Source organism: Cololabis saira, chromosome 3, assembly GCF_033807715.1.
Source record: "Cololabis saira isolate AMF1-May2022 chromosome 3, fColSai1.1, whole genome shotgun sequence".
Taxonomy (NCBI): domain Eukaryota; kingdom Metazoa; phylum Chordata; class Actinopteri; order Beloniformes; family Belonidae; genus Cololabis; species Cololabis saira.
This window is the reverse complement of record NC_084589.1, coordinates 16,220,148-16,238,033: the sequence shown is the minus strand read 5'-3', so window position 1 is coordinate 16,238,033 and position 17,886 is coordinate 16,220,148. Positions and strand designations below refer to the sequence as shown.

Sequence of the window (17,886 nt, the reverse complement as noted above, 5' to 3'; positions counted from 1 at the left end):
AAATCCCTAATTAACCTGACATACATGTGTTGGACTGTAACAGGAAGAAGGAGTGGAGAAAACACACAATTACAGGGAGAACTTGAAATTCTGTAGGCTATGGCAGTCGAACCAAAAACCCTCTTGCTTTATACTTCTGGTAGCAGTCACAGCCAGCCCGTTCTATGAGCCATATATGTCCAGACCACGTTTGATGCATGATATGGTATACTTTGGACCATGTGCTGTTCCTTTCCTTCTCCTTACTCTTCTCTTCCTATCATTCTGATAAAGGTTTAAGTTGGTTTAATTTTTCTGAAAAATCTGAGTTCAAAATATGAGAAGTTTTTTAAGATGTTTAACCTGGCTTTCCTGATGTTAAATGTCACCTATGGTTTGACCGTTGTTCTCTGTGTTTACATTTATGACACTGCCTCTTGATTGTGGAATATTACTGACTTTTCTTGACGTTATGAAGGGGGTTTTTCCATCACCAACAAAAAAGCTTTCTGCCATCAATCCCTTTCATTATTTTCTGTGGTCTTCCAGGCCTTTGATGTTATTGCGCATAGCAGTGTTTTAATTATTTTACAGAATGTACCAAACTATTGATCTGGTCAAACCAAAGGTGTTTGCTTTCTTCCTCAAAGATTTGTATTGGTTTATCAGTGAATATACGTTCATCAATTCTTGATTATTTTACCTAAAGTATACTATGGTTGTATATAAAGATCATAAAAACTGCCTTTGTTTGAATACTTCTGAACTTTACTGTATTGCTGGTGTAAAAAGGATGGTTAATCATCCAGTTAGTAGAGAGAAATAGTGGAAGATTATCAGTCATCATTGACCCAGGACTTGTTATGGAGGAAGCCCCTCACTGTGCCACTGGGTATGAGGTTATCCACACAAAAGTTCATGTGATCTACCACACAAGTGGTTCAAACTCACTCCTTAATTATAAGGGCTGAATTTGGGTTGAATAACTTCCTGGAGCCAGTACCTACTGAATATGTGTCCCTTAAGATCACTGTAGTCTTTAGATACCTTTGAAACACCAAATGTGTACAAACTAAGGCAATAAATAGTCTCTGATGATGCCAAAGAAAACCTCAAAACTGATGACAAGTGAACAAGTGAACAAGGAACTGATATAGTTTGTTTAGAAGTCACAGTTTTCCCACATCAGAATACAATTTAAAAACTTTGTGTTTGTAGGATTAGCCCAGAAAAAGTTAATTAAGTGGAATTCTGTAATGGTAATGCAGAGCACAATGACTCAGAGGGAAAAAAATACAAGAGATAGTGGAAAATTAAGAGAATTTGATGAATCTCTGTATATGAACAACTCTTTTAAATTATATGCATTTTTGTTTTTATGTCCAAATGTTAGTATGTTTTTTTTCTTTCTCCATTTTGTTTTTGTTTCTTTGAATCATATGCCAATTGCTATGGTTACTAAACCCATCCCTAACATGCCAATCAGCAGGATTGCAGCAGGAGAACCCCTGCAGTGGCGAAATGCACACAAAGAGAAACGTACGAGTCTGCATTTCTTTATTGGTCATCTGTTAGGATCAAAACAGAATAAGGATCCACACAAATACAAAGCATTTTGGGGGACCAATGTAAACATCAATAGGTAGAAAATAACAACAGACATGCAAAAAACAAAAAAAAGAAAAGCTGGATACACATGACCCCTGCTGAGACCTCACAAAAATAGTTCAAAAGCCCACGCACACATAAAAGACATGCACACGCGCGCGCACACACACACACACACACACACACACACACACACACACACACACACACACACACACACACACACACACACACACACACACACACACACACACACACACACACACACACACACACACACACACACACACACACACACAGAGCGAGAGAGAAAGAACCCCTGCTGAGTCCTGAGTCCATAGAAGGTGTGCATGACTACTGTCTCAAACAGACCCAAAGATACACAGCCACTATTCCACAGCATTGTTCTTTGCTTAATGTGGTTTTTCTATGGTCGTTAAAGGGAGCTAAGAAAGGTCGGAGAAATCTTGTCCCATTAGGTGTCTTTAAAAACAAGTGCACTGGAACAACACAGTTATGTCAAAGTCTGCCATTTTGTAAATCACCATGACGACTCAGCAGTAATGTGCAGAGGAAAAAAACAACAACAGATTTGAGGTTAGAATCACAGGTGTCCGAATTTAATTCCCTCTGAATAAACAAATGTGGGAAGAGACAAAAATGAGCAAAAAGAACATTGAAAGAGGTGTAAATGGGTTTTTGTTTAGGAAAAATAACTAAATGAATGAAAGAGGTGCAAGTCTAATATATATACGCAACTGATTTAGCATTATTTTAGCTGAGAATGGCTCCATTTCTACATCTGTATCTTAGAGAACCTAAGTGAAGCCAATGAATGGGCAGTGTGTGTGTCTGTCAGACACTTGATGCATGTACAAGGGTATCGTACTACTTTGCAGCACTTTCTTTTTTGATTTTAAGAAATTTGGTGATGGAGTCTTATACATTTTGTTGTCAATCTATTACATACACTTAGATAAAACTAATGCAGCTAAAAAGGGTTATCACATGATAAATGTCCCCTTCATAATTCGTTGTATGCATACATTTTCAAAATTCTTTGAAACCATTTTAGAGTTATTGATTTAGTGGCACGGTCATTCTGCATATGCAGTTTTTGGTTCTCCTGACCTGTACTACATTAAAATGCTTTCCATTTCTAGAACTTGGTGATAATGTACCCTAGCCAACTCTGCAACCCACAATCCTCCTAAAACACCATAAGCCACTCCTAGACGTCCTGCATCAATGTCCCAACATGTCAGAGCTGTTACTAGCATGACAGAGATCCTACATACAGTAATGTTTGACTTACATGTATAGCAGTTCTATCAACAAGATTATCATCACAACAATGACTGTCACCATACGAGTTTATACTATGTTAAATAAGGAAAAAGCAACAGCAAACTGTTCATGCAAAATTATAACATTAGCAAATATAACTAATAATGATATGACCATGGATGGATAAATGAATGAAAAGAAATGATAAAATAAGGAATAGAATAGTTGGTTTTTCACTAGTGTTTGTGTGCAAAAATGTTTGCAACTGAAAACTGTACCAAGAGACAGAGAAGGAGACTGACATTAGACACTATCTTAAATGATGTTGTGTCATAGGTATATGATGCCCCCAGCTGGTCCAAACTGGTACTATAACGTAAGAATGGACAGAGCACGTATCCCCTTTTGACTGGCATAAATAAAAAAAATATTGGGAAAAGGTGCATGAACAGAAAGAGTCACAATAATATAAAAAAGTACTTATTTCTATGGTTTATGCAAGTTATTTTACAGTACAGACAGACAGACAGACAAGTTGTGCTATTTAGGAGTTGATTGTAACAGTGATTTGAGTTTCCATGAAAGACAAATAGAGAAACTCCACTTTGTTGGCAAATGCATTAGAAAAAGATTGAAATGTTCAAGGAATGTCCCTCAGAGAAAGAGTGGATGGGATTTGCAAATGTTTTCTCCTACAGTGCATAATATAATCAAATGATTCACGGAATCTGGTGAAATTTCAGTATGTACATGGCATGAACACAAGCCACAAGGACAAGCAATTATTTTGGGAAACCTTTGTCAAGCAGTATAGTAAGAGCTATATTAACAAATGCCATTCAAAAACTTGCAAAATGCAAAAAAGAAGCCTTCTATTAAAGTATTGCCCAAACTTTTTCTGATTTGGGGTTGGAGATATTCATTCTTTCTTAATTGTGCACATTGGGCTCCTACAAGCATTTGCTGCCACACCATGGGCCAAACCGGTAGTACAGATGTAACGACCAAATTGTCAGGGAATAAATCAAATTCCTCCTAAATGGTTCCATTGCATAACAATGTAATATAACTGAAAATAAAAAAGGAAAGATCTAATGATCTCTTTTAAGCTTTTTCGACAATTACAATGTTACCCATTGTCACTGCAGATATATTATCATACAATTAAAAAAAACTTCACAATTACACAATCCCGTTGCTTTGTAGCCAATTATATCTGGAAATATATCAGTTAAGTAAACTTTCTAGATCTTAGATTTGTAGCACACTATTAAATCACAAGTTTGCAGCATTCCCATGTTTACCTGCAACCCTCTTCAACTCTTCTACTGTATCTCTAACTTTGGCAGTTGAAATGTTTTGGCTCTTTAATTTTTGCATTTAATTTTTGCATGCCGTCAATAGAAAATTCTCATCAGAAGTTAAATAACGTTCACATAGATTAAGAGAGAATTCCAGTAGTTAAGTTAGTAGTTATTTAAAACAACAAGGAGTGAACTGAGACTGAAACCCCAAATAATTTGAGCCTATATGTGATAGAAGAATCATGTGATTTTTTGCAGGATTCATCAGCCAAATGTTGAGTTTCTAACTTTCAGTTCAATATATGACTGGCAATAACAAAATGTGCTTAGAAGATGGATCAGTGCCACGTGTTTCTTGACTTATACTGAAGAAAACAGTTTAGATATTTGATAAAAAAATAAAGAAAATAAAATCAGAATGGTGTGTGCTAGTTTGATCAAATTTATGTTTGCATATGCAAAGGTATACACTTGTAAAAAATGACCTAAAATGTGTTTACGGTTTGTTTAAAAGCAGAGTTAGGCAAGTTGTAGTTATGGTTTGATTTAAGTTAACTCTCCAAGAAATTGCCAAAAATCAGTGTCACGTCTACAACTTGAAAAACTTGAGTGTGTATGTTTGTGTGTTTTCCAGACCTCAGAAACAGAAGAGTCCTCTTCAAGATGACTGCAGTGCAGAGCCAGGAGACCCATCACTCTGAGAACCTTGCTCCGCCTGCAAAATATATATTTTTGATTTAATTAGAAAAAAAAAGTTTTTAAAAACAAAAAGTTTTGATTATGAGTTTTGATATCAATGCAGGCCTACATATAATAACATTTGCAATAACTAAAATTCTAAAACGTATATTATCCCTATTTACACTGAAAACATGCCTAAAGCTTGTATCCTGCTACCAAAACAATAACCACTGGACGTTTACAAATCACCCGCATTTTTTGTTTTTTGCGTGATTGATCATGAACAATACTATAGGAGGGCATTAACAGAAATACACATTATAGTTCTTAGAGGTGTAAACATGGTAATGTTAATATAAACTGTAGCTGTAAATGCAATTCAACAAGCATGTACAGTATCATGATGCATCAAAATACCATTAACAATAGTTCCCTCTTTAGGTCAGTAGCCTGTCTACTGTGGGAGGGGTTCGGCAGTAAATAGATCCATAATTTCTATAACTTTTAAAAGTCGTGCAATCCAATTCTATTTTAGAGAAAAATCTGTCCATGATTTACTTACACATCCCAATTTGGAGCTTGTCGCAACTGTTTGGTCAATACTAGAAGCTGAAACAGGGAGGTAGGACATTAGAAGGGCAGAGAGAAAGAAAGAAAAACATAATTAAGAAATAACTCTGTAAGAAATTGGAACAAAATAAATCAAAATGTGTTTTAGGTTCCAAGATTTCAATTAAGCATATCCTGAACACTTGTTTTATTCTGGGATGACAACCCCTTAGGGGTCAGCCTGTTGTAGTGGCTCTAACAAATCGTGTCTCTACACATCTTCAAAGGGATTCTTTGCTGCGCTTTCTTCTGTTGAAGTGAAGATTTAGTACATTTTTCCATTCTGGCTAGGATGCTGTTCACCCTGGAGTATTTCTACCGGTATTTCTGACACTTTTTCCTTTGTTTGTTGTGATGAGTAGCCATGTCAACAGAAATTAACCATCAGAAAAAGATCTCAAATGTGGAAAAGCTGAAGAGAGAACCTTGATGTTAGCACCAGTTAAGTGGAGAGGAATGAGGAAGAGGTTTTGACTATTCATTTTTTATGTGGAATGTGACATACATGTATATATATATATATATATATATATATATATATATATATATATATACACACTTCCCTATTTGTTTGAATGAGAAGGTGTGTCCAAACATACACATATATATATATATATATATATATATATACAGTACATACATACATACACGCGCACACGCACACGCACGCGCACACACACACACACACACACACACACACACACACACACACACACACACACACACACACACACACACACACACACACACACACACACACACACACACACACACACACACACACACACACACACACACACACACACATACACACACACACACACAGCAACAACATACTTCTCATCTTTAAAACATCCATGGTATATATTCATTGCATATTCAGCCAAGTCAAACAAAAGACAAATTATTTTTGTAGGCTGATAGTAGTCAAAGACTTTACTCCTTCACTACTCCTTACTCAAATCTCATGTAAGCATATACTAAAGATGCTTTTTGTTAAGGGGGAACAAATAGTTGGAAAAATCTGGATAAAAAATTCTTAACTTATATTACACATTAGATTTATAAACATACCATGACCTTTTACTAACTTTCATCATCAACATGCTTTGAGCAGAGTTGAAATACAAAATATTCAGCCAAAGTCCACAACTACATTCACTAAACAAGTCGATAAACATTCTAACAGGAATACAGAGTGAATATAATTTTTTCCTACCAGCGTTGAGTTAATCATCTTGTCAGCAATGATGGTATGTCCAACTACACAGCACAGATAGCACAAGAGATTGAGTTTAGATCGGATGGTTGTGGATGGAGGAACAAAATTGGATCTAGGGACCGAAGTGGACGAGGTCTGTTCTTCAAGGGGTGAACAGACTTGTAACAGGAAAACAGCCCATTCCTCATCACTCAGAGACTGCAACTTCTCAACTAGAGGGGAAGAAAGATGAGGAACTGTAGTTTCAAGAAAAACAGATGCTAACAACTATACACGAGATGCAGTTTATTTCCTACAGGACACATGATACAGAGTCAAAAAGCATACCTGAATATGCTGGCACACAAAGGGTTTTGGGATCAAATCGCACTGGGGTACTCTTCAAAATCTGCCAAAGTAAGATAACATCATAATGTCAACTTGGTGAGTATTTCCTTGCAGGTGCATTCCTTACTTCCTCATCATCACATCTGGCTAAATAAAGATGTACGGTAAGTAGTTTGTTACATTGCAGAAAACTTGAAAACTTTGCTAAGAAAACTACAAACTACTAATTTAATTGCGTCCAGTCAAATATCCATAGATATATGCAATTCCTTGTTTACAGGGTTTAAAATACAAATATACAGCAAGAAAGGACCCTTACAAGGATAGTTATCATTCAAGATTACCAAATGACTTTATACAAAATAAACTCTGTGCACCTTGGGGTTGTCAATGATGGGAGTGACAGTCAGATCAGCATCAGTGTGGAGCAGACGCTTTACACAGTTTTTAATGTCAATGTCAGTGCCAGCCTAGGACAGATAATGAAAGGTATAAGATCAGAGAGAATCGACACCAGCAGTAGAGAAAAAAAATACATATATATATATATATATATATATATATATATGTGTAGTAGTATGAACCTCAAGTGCATTGTGCTGGTTTGGAGAGACTGCGGTATTGGAACTCCTTCTTGAGCTGGTACAGGGGCTATAAGAACAGAAAACCAGGACAAAAATCTGATTCTTTGTCATGTAGCTTAGGAGAGCATTTCCATGTGTTGATATGTTTATTACATTACACTTATTATGATAGTTACACTCATTCTAGAATTACATTTCAAAAAGCATTCACATACAGCTTTGGTGGATAATATCGGTAATTGAAAATACTTGCAAAAATACTTTTACATTCTTTCACAACAAAAATAAATTTGATATTAAAAAAAGGTGTATCTTCTTCACAAAACAAACATAACGCTTTTACCGAAGAGCAGAAGAGAGGAAAGACTGAATACCTGAGCAAGAAGATGGCTTCAGTATTGTCCTCATCCACACCGTTCTTTGGCTTCAGTTCCATGAGATTATCTGAAGAAGCAAGCACACACACACACACACATGCATTTTTCAGTTGGAAGGTGCATCATTTACAAAATATACACAGATATAACTAAGATTGTATCTTAGTGCATGATTACCGTACATATCTTTTTGTAGCCCCAGTATAAAACCAGTGTGCTTAATTTATTAAAACCGACAATTCAGACAATCTATTACCTGTCAAAAGTGATTTATTTGGCTGCACTGTGCAGCACATTTGCTCTACCCCAGCATGCTCTGGGTCATGTACAGTCTTTGCATCCTCTCCTCTTCTTTCTTTTCTGATCTCCGTATCTGAGCCATGGCTGTTCTTCATGGTTTCATAGATTATGTCTTTGACTGATTGTTGCCTTACAGTGTCGTTGTTGGAAGGTCTGCCAGGTAATGCACTTGTTGCATATGAAGAGATAAGTTTCTTTGACATACTATAGCCCGGCTGCGTGATGGCTGAGTAACTACGGGATAAGTTGACTGTGTGTCCGGGAGGGAAAACACCATGCATTCTTGTGGGTCTGTGGCGGTATTGGAGACACATGCAAACACATGCACACACACAGAGTCAAAAAATTGTGGCAGAACAAAGAACTGTCACATATGAGATATTTCAATTAATCTTAACAATAATTCTGAGGCTAAAATTACATTTTGAGCTGAACTTTTTACAATTTATAACTAGCATTGACGTGTGCATAACTGTTTTATCAAAAGTTAAATCTGCAACAAAAATGTGTAATACTTTTGCACCTTTTATTCCTGAGAAAAATAATATATCAACGCACCCCAAGTTAACCATGCCAGCTCCCTCACAGCCATATTTTTCTGTCGTTTTACTCTTTTCATCATCATCTTCGGCATTGTCTTCTTTCTTTATAAGTTGTTTCCAGAAAGGGTGATCCAACAGTTCTGGCCAGTCAATCCTAAATGAAAAAAACAAAAAAAACAGCAGCAGCAGTTTAACGCATTTAAGGAGTCCATCATTCAGGTACACCTCACTGTTTGGACATCTTTATGTAGCTATTATTGTAAGCTGAAACAAAGAGTGGCTGAAGATAAGGATATGTGCTTGTACTTCTTGAGGACTACAGAAAACTGAACTCATTGCAGTACAATACTCAACCATATGTGCATTTTTAAAAGCAAACCCAGCATTTTTTTGTACAACAGGACTCAGCTGATGCACAACATGATGAGGGTCAACACAGTCCTACTGCATCAATGTAGTCTTACTGGATCAGAGTGCCAAAAGACAATCGCAAAACTTTTAAAAATGCAATTGTTATTTGTCTTTTAAACTTACTAACATTCAAAGCCAAACCCTCCTATGCTTATTACAGCTTGTTACCTTGAAAAAGTGTTGGCACTCAATATAGGCAACACTGAGGCAGCTGTTCAGAGCATACTTTGTCAAACTCTACTTCCCACTTCTCTCATCGTGTTTTCAATATTGTTTTTACTCTGTACTCTAAGTTACATTCATTTTGGGGTCAAGAAACTCAGGCCGTTCCATCTGACTAACTTATACTCTACTATAAAGCATTGCAACACATGTAAACAACAATACATGTATCCAGATTAACAAAGACTTCTTGTATTCATATAGCTAATGGCAATGAGCCATAAAACTCATAATTAATCAATTTTCATAAGAGCCATTTATGCTCACTGAGCAATTTATTAGGAACCAGTGTAAGCAAACATTATTAGACTGAGTGGCACTAGTGTAATGGATAGGATCATGAGCTAAAACTCTCAATATTCATTCAATGTTTACATTAAAAATAATTAAGTAAACAACATGTTGGTTCAGCAATTTAATTATGACATGGTTTTAAATGCGTCTGATCTTCTAATAAACTCTAAATATCACTTGAATGCGGGAAAATGGTGGAAACATCTATACTGCAAGTGTATTGGTGTGGTGTGTGATTCTTTCCTGGCATACTTCCACAAGCATAATAGTACAGTCTATTTGAGTATTGCTCTTGATCACGTATGTCCCTTAATGCGGTAAAGATTAAAAACCAACACAGGGACAAATTGTCATCAAGCTAGACTGAAAACTAGCTCAAGATTTCCACCTTGATATATTTTAAGATGCTTGTAGTAACAGCAGTATTAGAATAGTGGGTGTTGTGTCTTTGATTTTGAACTCAACCTCTTATCCACGTTTTTGTTGAGTAATCCTTTCAGAAGACTCTGGAAGTCCGGACTAAGAGGACCTGCATAAAACATTGCAGACAAACAAATATGCAGGGAAATATGCAAAGCAAAATTCACTTTGATGATGTAAAATAAAAGTGCTAACATTTGTTTCACAAAATAGTAACAAAAACTTGTATGTGCATATGAGCAAAACGTGTTTGTGTGAGTGTGTGGAAGTGTGTGTGTATTACTGGTATGACTGAGAGGTGGTGAGTCCTGGTGCAAAATCATCTCGGTCAGTTCAGCTTGTTTATCCAAGTAGGAAGGAGGTATACCTGTGACACAAATGTGTATAGCGCAAGAAAATATATAGTAGCATAGTGTAACATAATTTAGTATAGAACAAAATTACTATTACCTACGCCAGTGTCGGTATCTTTTTGTATTTTCCCTTTCATCTTCTTTTTAATTATTATTCAGTTTGTATTATATTTCAAAAAAACAATTAAATTTTTAAGGCATTCAGAGGTGTTTTCTCTCTGGTTATTATCACGGGCATAAGTTTCGATAGAGGCTCAAGGAGCACAATAGCCAAAACACAAAATGTATGTTTTTACATTTATTCAAAGCTGTGAATTCTTAATGATGATCAGTGTATGTATGTGTTATACGTGCAAGCAGGTACCAGTGTACATGTAGTAGAGTATACAGCCAAGAGCCCACAGATCAGAGCTCACACTGGTTTCTGAACCTTGCAAGACCTCCGGAGCTCTGTAAGTCGGACAACCTAGAAATAAACATTAGTAATTATAAAATACAAATATACCATGAGAAGACAAAAAAAAAGAGATTGTGTAACCCAAACCATGACCACACACTACACAAGCTTCAGAGTGTCTGAATCATTTTCAGATGTGAAAGTCTGATCTGATCACCATGTCAAGACCAAAACTATTCTGTCACTTTACTTTCCCTCTCATGCCTCCTGCCATTTTGAACTGACCTGTTCTGTTGCTTAAAGGTAAAAATCAACTAATTGCTTACTGTTGGTCATGCATACATTTATCACATTTAGGAGATTCCCAGCAGCCTGTTTGCTTACCCTTGCATTGTACTACGGTACTTCAAATCAATCCACAAACAATGTGTTTCTGGAGGGTTTCTCTTAGCTAATCCCCTTGTTAATCTCCTTACTAAATACAACTAAATGTAAACAAAACCATCATAATGTAAAATGGTTAGACGACCTTGGAATCTTTTCCTAATGTTGTCAACATTGTCTCCTTCCCCTGACTCTTTGGATGTAGAAATCAGGACAATGATATCGTCCAGGGTCTCTCCCACAGTCTTGGACAAACTGAAATTACCAAACTTCAGAATGCCACTACCGTCAAGGAGGATCTAAAGAAAAACAACAATAATTTAAATGGTTATACTATATCATTAACATCACTGTCATGCTTTTTGTCTTGGATTCATATGAATGCAGATGCAAACCTTAGCAGGGGTTAGGTCAGACACAATGATTCCTGATTCATGGATGTGTTTCAGTCCTTTGACCAAGTCCCATCCAAACCTTCTCACCACATCTTCTGGCAAGCACCCATCATGAGCAATTACAGACTCCAGAGAGCCACCTGACAAAGGGATTTGGGAAGAAAAGAAGAGGGAATGACAGTGCAGAAAGAAAAAAAAAATACTGGCTTTAACAGCCTTTCCATCTCACAATTTATACTAAAAGACAATGTGTGAGATTCAAGCTGTTAAAGTATGCCCATCGCTCCATGTTTTTCAATGTCTGGATACCAGCAGAGATTTGTCATCTATAAAGGTGCATGACTGATTACCACAAACTGAATAAATAATTATTTACCTGTGCAGAGCTCCACTACCAGCCACAGGTGTTTACCTGTCTCGTACCATTCGTGGAAGCGTACTATATTTAGATGATCCAGATCTTGGCTGAGTCGTACCTAACAGGATAGAAACCACACATTATTACAAAAGGTTATTTATGCAAAGCACAAAATCCACCCCAAAAATGTACAAACGCCACAAAATCCTGACAATTCTCCTGATTGTTTTCTTTAAAAAAACAAGTAAGTAAAGATTCAAGGCATCTCAAGGCCGCCGAACCAATTACCAAGTTACTTCTCTTTAGAAATAATGAAAATGAAACATTACAATGTTTGTATACTAAAACAAGCAACTTGCATGGTTTGTAATCCCAAATGCATTGGCTTTGTCTGTACGGATGACAGCTACATAGCTGAGATTGCCCTTCCTTCTTCCTTTATAAACAGTGGAGTTATGGCCTGCCCCCAGCTCCTCATACAGGATGAAGTTCTCCATATCCTGAGGAAATTAAAACAAGTAAAAATACGATTAGCTGTATCATAAAAGTCCTGTGATTACGAAAACGTTAACTCATCTATCAAAAAGCAATCTATCGTTTTAATGATTTTACTTATGACGATAGTCACCACCAGTACTCGAGTTGAGGGGGGTGAGGGGGGATGGCATCCCCCCTGAAATAAAAACGGTCCAAATCATCCCCCCTGTAAAACTGCCATCCCCCCTTTCCATCCCTTATGTCATTTCATCAATGAATGTGTTTTTACTGCTATTTCAACATTTAGAGTCATCACCAGAAAAATAACACCAGAAAAATAACTTATTTGACAATTTTCACCTGTTTAAAGTAAATTTTCACTTGAAATAAGTAGGAAAATCTGCCAGTGGGACAAGATTTATCTTCTTATTATCTCAGATTTTTCTACTTATTTTAAGTGAAAATCTACTTGAAACAGGTGAAAATTGTTGTTTTTTCCAGTGATGAGTCTTGTTTTAAGTGTAATGAGATTTTTTTACTAAAATGAGACATTTTAACTAGAAATAAGACAAATATTCTTGTTAAGATTTTGAGTTTTTGCAGTGATCCATGTTACTTATCCTGTGAAGGACAGAGTCATATTCATAAGTTCAGAAAACTGTTTTTTATTGTTGTGTTTTGATGTATTTGATATAAGCCCAGTGGATATTTAAAGCTTACAGAAGGCTGCATTTAACTGCTGCTATGTCATTCCTGCAGTATTTCTGCAGGTGTTTTGGTCACTCCTATTATTTGTAATATATTATATTATTTGGAATCAGCACAAATTATCTGTCCCCATATGATAAAATCCACCACCCCCCCTGATTTTTTTTTTTTACAACTCGAGTACTGGTCACCACTATTCTAAAACTATCTGGGAAATCTAAAAATATAGACATATGTGGGGATTACCAAGAACAAGACCGGTTTTCACGTGGGAAACAAATTTGCTGCACATTTATGACATTTTCTCCAGTTAATGTGACATCAGATGAACCGACAGTTCAGATAGTTAATTATGTTAATTAGCTACAAAAACACCTGTTAAACAGCAGCGACTTCACTGGATAACAGCTTAAAAGAAAGAAAAAAAAAGAGTTAAACGTGTAAGAAAATAATATAAAAGGTATGCGAGAATACGATTTTTAACGTAGTTATTTTATATTTGAGTAAAATTAGACTTTAAATAAAATAACGTGTATCGTCGTCCATTCACACGGCAGGATAATTAGTTCGCTTTCAAGACAGCTGTCGATTTAACAAGTTAAAAACGAACGTGGTTACATAAACGACTATTGTTACTATCTATAATATGAGTTATTTAAGTTTTTGTCATCGATACAGTTATAATTTCCAAGTATTTGAGAACTCACCTTCTCGTTGTGTTAGCGGAAGATTGGCGGGACAGGTAACTGTGGTTGAGCGAGGGGGGTATCGATTTACTCAAATTCACTGGAAGCTACATCTGATACACATGACTCATTGACTGGGTATGAAAAACCTATGATTTGGTCTACAATATTGCGAACCCGATCGTAATGCCAGCGAAAATCTTATTTTATGGAAGTCGTTTTAACACCTGACTCCCCTCCAAATGGAACATTCCTGTGTTGCTAGGATACGGCAGTGGACACAACAGACAGCGCGTGGTGAAGCGCGTCCATGAAATCAAGATGACTATTAGAACCAACCACATACAAACAACAGCGTTTATAAATCTAATCATTCTCATAATAAAGGCTTGGTTTCACATTTACAATATAGTTTAGAGACTTTGGGGTTCAAATTCTTCCTTCACAATTTCATTGCAACATTTTCACTGTTTTGTGGTGATGTTTTAACAGCCGTTCCTGCTTGTGGACACTGGAAATCCGCCAAATGCATCAGTGATTTTAAAACCTCCTAACATGTTAAGTTACGTAAAAATACAAGGAGTACTATTTCCTACAAACGATTTATTCAACAAAATAAAATTCGCCGCATAGAAATAAAAAGGCCACATAGAAACAGCTCGGTCGGTTCTGCAGGCCCTTTGAAATCCCACATTTTATTTTGGTTTGTTGGGGTAAACAACTAATAATCTATTCAGAGAAAATACAAACAAACACATACCACAAAAAAGCCCCAAGACACCCTGGAGTTGAATTATTAAACAAAGAAACACAATAAAAATTCAGTTGTGCTTTTAAAGTGGTCGTAAGTAATTCTCAACTATTAACTGAAAATAATCAACAAACAAGCAAGGAAATAAATCAATATATATATCCCTCAACTCTGAGAAGAAATGCCATCCACTGAAGTAAATTAAGTTATGTCCTTTGTTCATTTCAGTGCTGGACAGTAAAACAAACCCAAAGCCTACCATTCACCTGGAAGACAACCGGGGCAGGGCTAAATAAGTTTTTTTTAACTTCTCCCTGCTCCATTTCGAGCATGCAAAAAAAGGAAAAAAAGAAAAAGAAAAAATAAAAAAAGCCAGTGAGGCATGTTTTTGTTTATGATTGTTATGATTTGTATTATACTGTATTTATCATGATTATTATTTAACTATTGTTCTTTGGTTTAAATATATATTTTTTAGCATGTTCGAAATAAAGTTTTTCATTCATTCATTCATTCATTCATTCATTCATTCATTCATTCAATGTACTTTCCATCCATTGAGAGAAACTTGACTTAACATTACTTTATGCTGTTTCTAATTAAAAATATTTGTCTGTGTTTTTGTTTTTTGTTTTTTCAGCCAAGAAAATAGATTTTGATAAAAGGTAAGACATTAGACAAAGTTATATATATTAATCTGAAATTCATCAAAACGGATGTTACACCGTATTTTTTCCTGCCTTGGTTGCTCAACAACATGTATGCAAGCCATTCATTTACTTCTGACAACTTCTGCACAGGAAAAAAATAACTTTTTAAAATATAACAATTCTAAGTATTAGGCTGGTTTTCTGCGATACTTTTATTCCCATTATGTTCTACGTTGCGGTGTTATGCCGAGAAGTGTGTGCCTGCAGGGAAGTGCCCCCCCTCACGGGAGCGCGCACAGCTAAAACAATCATTTGCAATTGAACAGAGACGCTGAGTGCTGTTGAATAGGCTTTGACTAGCCGCTAGAGAAGGAACTAAGTCATTTTACACTCTTCTGGGACTTTTCTGTCACATGAACGGTAAGAATTGTTTTGTGAGTGCATGAGTGTCTTATATGTAAAGTTTTATGACCATGTGTTGAAGTTGAAACTGTAGCAGGTGGAGGCTCCGCAGTGGACAGCGGGACCTTAAGCCTGATTTATGGTTCCGCGTTAAATCGTCGGCGTAGCCTACGGCGTAGGGTACGCGACGACGCGTACCGTAGGCTCTGCGTTGGTGTAACGCGGAACCATAAATCAGCCTTTAATGGTTGAGTAACGGCGGCTCAGGGTGTGTTTCGGTGCTTTTCTCTTTATCTGGTATCCGCCAGGAAAAACTACCTTTCGCTCGTCCAGTTAAACTTTTAACAGAGTTCAACAGGAGATTATATATGAGGGGGGTTCGGTTGTCAGATGTAAACTGTTGTTTTCAGGGCACAGTTTGTGAAAAGGTTCAGCCTGATGGAAAGGAAGTGTTGCTTGTTTATTCAGGGAAACTTCACATCTACATTACATTGATCTGATCCTACCACCTAAACCCGCTGATACTTATTAAAACAGAAGTTCTCTGGTTTTCCACAAGGCAGGTTGTCTCAGCCACATATTTTGCCGTTCATGTAACACGAGGTCATTTTTGGCCCTGTGTTGATCTAGTTGGATAAATCAGGGATCACTGTAGTCTTAGTGAGCCAGTTACTACTGCCTGGACTAGATTTATGATTTATTCAGAGCAAAGGCAAAAACTGAGATACAGAGAAGGGTTGGGAACGATACTAACTAAAAAAAACCCTCTGCATTCATATACATTGTAGATATTATTCACACATCATGCAATCAAGCATCATAACATAACACTGCAGTTTTGATGTATTGTAGTGTATGGTGAGCTCTTTTCTTATATTTTTTAAATGCCATTTATTCAAGTATCAGATTGCTACAATGCTGCAAAGCATTATAGTTAGTTTCAGATTTTTCCAGAAAGCTAAAGGGCTGTCTCTGCATTTTAGATCAACGAGTAAAGGTTTCACAAATCACAAGCTCTGTTTTATGTAGTATTTGCAATGTTAGCAAGAGTTTAATCCGGGTTTAAGCAGTCCAAGTATTGTGGTTTTTGATTGGGACCTGGTCTTAAGTGGTCTCTATTGCTATTTTTTCCATTTTCACAATACAATAGAGTTTCACCGATCATCATCTGTGTTTTATAAGTTCTTTACTGTCTAGGAGTTAATTTAATCAAGGTTTGAGCCGTCTAAGTGTTGTGGTTTTTGATTGGGACTTGGTTGTGAGTGGTTTCTTTGCTCAAAAATACAGTGGCATGGCCCTTTAGCCTTCCATTGAATCAGAAGCTAACTTCAGCGTTGTCTGTATTCTTAAGTGTAGCAAATAGTTTCCACTGGATTTAATAGGGTCCATGAAAATGAATACAAAAGTTAATGCTAGTTTTCATCAGCTGTATGAAGGGGTAGGAGGGTTTTCAGACAAGGAGCTATATAAGGTTCCCACTGACTTGCCAGCTAACAGCACATGATCCGTAGAAAGCCTGCACTCTGTCCCAGCACTGTGACGCTCAGCAGCCCTCCCAGTCTCCACAGTTTCTGTTCACACGACCGGGAGCGTAATCTATAAACAGATAGTTTGAATGTCTGATGGACAGAGAGTGCTGAGGTGTTGTTTTTATTTGACCTCACTGTCACATTACAAGCATATACACTCATCGTCATTCAGCCAGAGCTGCGGTAGCGTTTTGGTTAGTTGTGTGATGCAATGATTTGTTACTCTACACCCGCAAACCCTCAAAAAGCCTGATTGAATATTGTTTTCAAGGACTGTAAAACTTTTATTGACTTATACCAGACATCCTAGAAAGAAAAGGGAAAAGAGTAGTGCTGATAGTGTCTGGTGTGTCAGTATGTCAGCAGGCTTGTGCAGGGTAATGGGGCCTTGTAAGGTGCTGGAAAATTTCTAGAAAGGATTAAATATATCAAAGGTTGCTTTGATTCTTGACACCCTCAATGTGTAACCTGACCAGTCATACTAATTCTTTTCCTCATCCAGTTCCTCTGGATTCAACTTTGATTGGCAGAGGGCAGTATGGGCCGATGCAGAAGAAACTGCTTCTGGACGCCATTAGATCAGTTCATGACAAATCAAAAACATAACAGGCATTCTTGTTATTTTAAGT

At 36.7% G+C, this 17,886-nt stretch overlaps 1 protein-coding gene across 1 annotated transcript in view; it reads right to left on the bottom strand.

Annotated features, from left to right (window-relative positions):
- The window catches only part of ulk4 (unc-51 like kinase 4), a 125,341-nt gene extending 112,790 nt beyond the window's left edge, over positions 1 to 12,551 (bottom strand). Inside the window, exons 1-16 of the mRNA XM_061717916.1 lie at positions 12,465 to 12,551; positions 12,073 to 12,172; positions 11,697 to 11,836; positions 11,447 to 11,600; positions 10,885 to 10,986; positions 10,451 to 10,534; positions 10,213 to 10,276; positions 8,837 to 8,974; positions 8,235 to 8,569; positions 7,976 to 8,045; positions 7,602 to 7,668; positions 7,395 to 7,487; positions 7,018 to 7,078; positions 6,688 to 6,902; positions 5,422 to 5,468; positions 4,815 to 4,893 (exon numbers count right to left, since the gene is read on the bottom strand). Of these exons, the coding sequence (XP_061573900.1) occupies positions 4,815 to 4,893; positions 5,422 to 5,468; positions 6,688 to 6,902; positions 7,018 to 7,078; positions 7,395 to 7,487; positions 7,602 to 7,668; positions 7,976 to 8,045; positions 8,235 to 8,569; positions 8,837 to 8,974; positions 10,213 to 10,276; positions 10,451 to 10,534; positions 10,885 to 10,986; positions 11,447 to 11,600; positions 11,697 to 11,836; positions 12,073 to 12,172; positions 12,465 to 12,551 (1,836 nt within the window). The remainder of the gene's footprint in view (positions 1 to 4,814; positions 4,894 to 5,421; positions 5,469 to 6,687; positions 6,903 to 7,017; positions 7,079 to 7,394; positions 7,488 to 7,601; positions 7,669 to 7,975; positions 8,046 to 8,234; positions 8,570 to 8,836; positions 8,975 to 10,212; positions 10,277 to 10,450; positions 10,535 to 10,884; positions 10,987 to 11,446; positions 11,601 to 11,696; positions 11,837 to 12,072; positions 12,173 to 12,464) is intronic.
- Between the last annotated feature and the right edge of the window lie 5,335 nt (positions 12,552 to 17,886).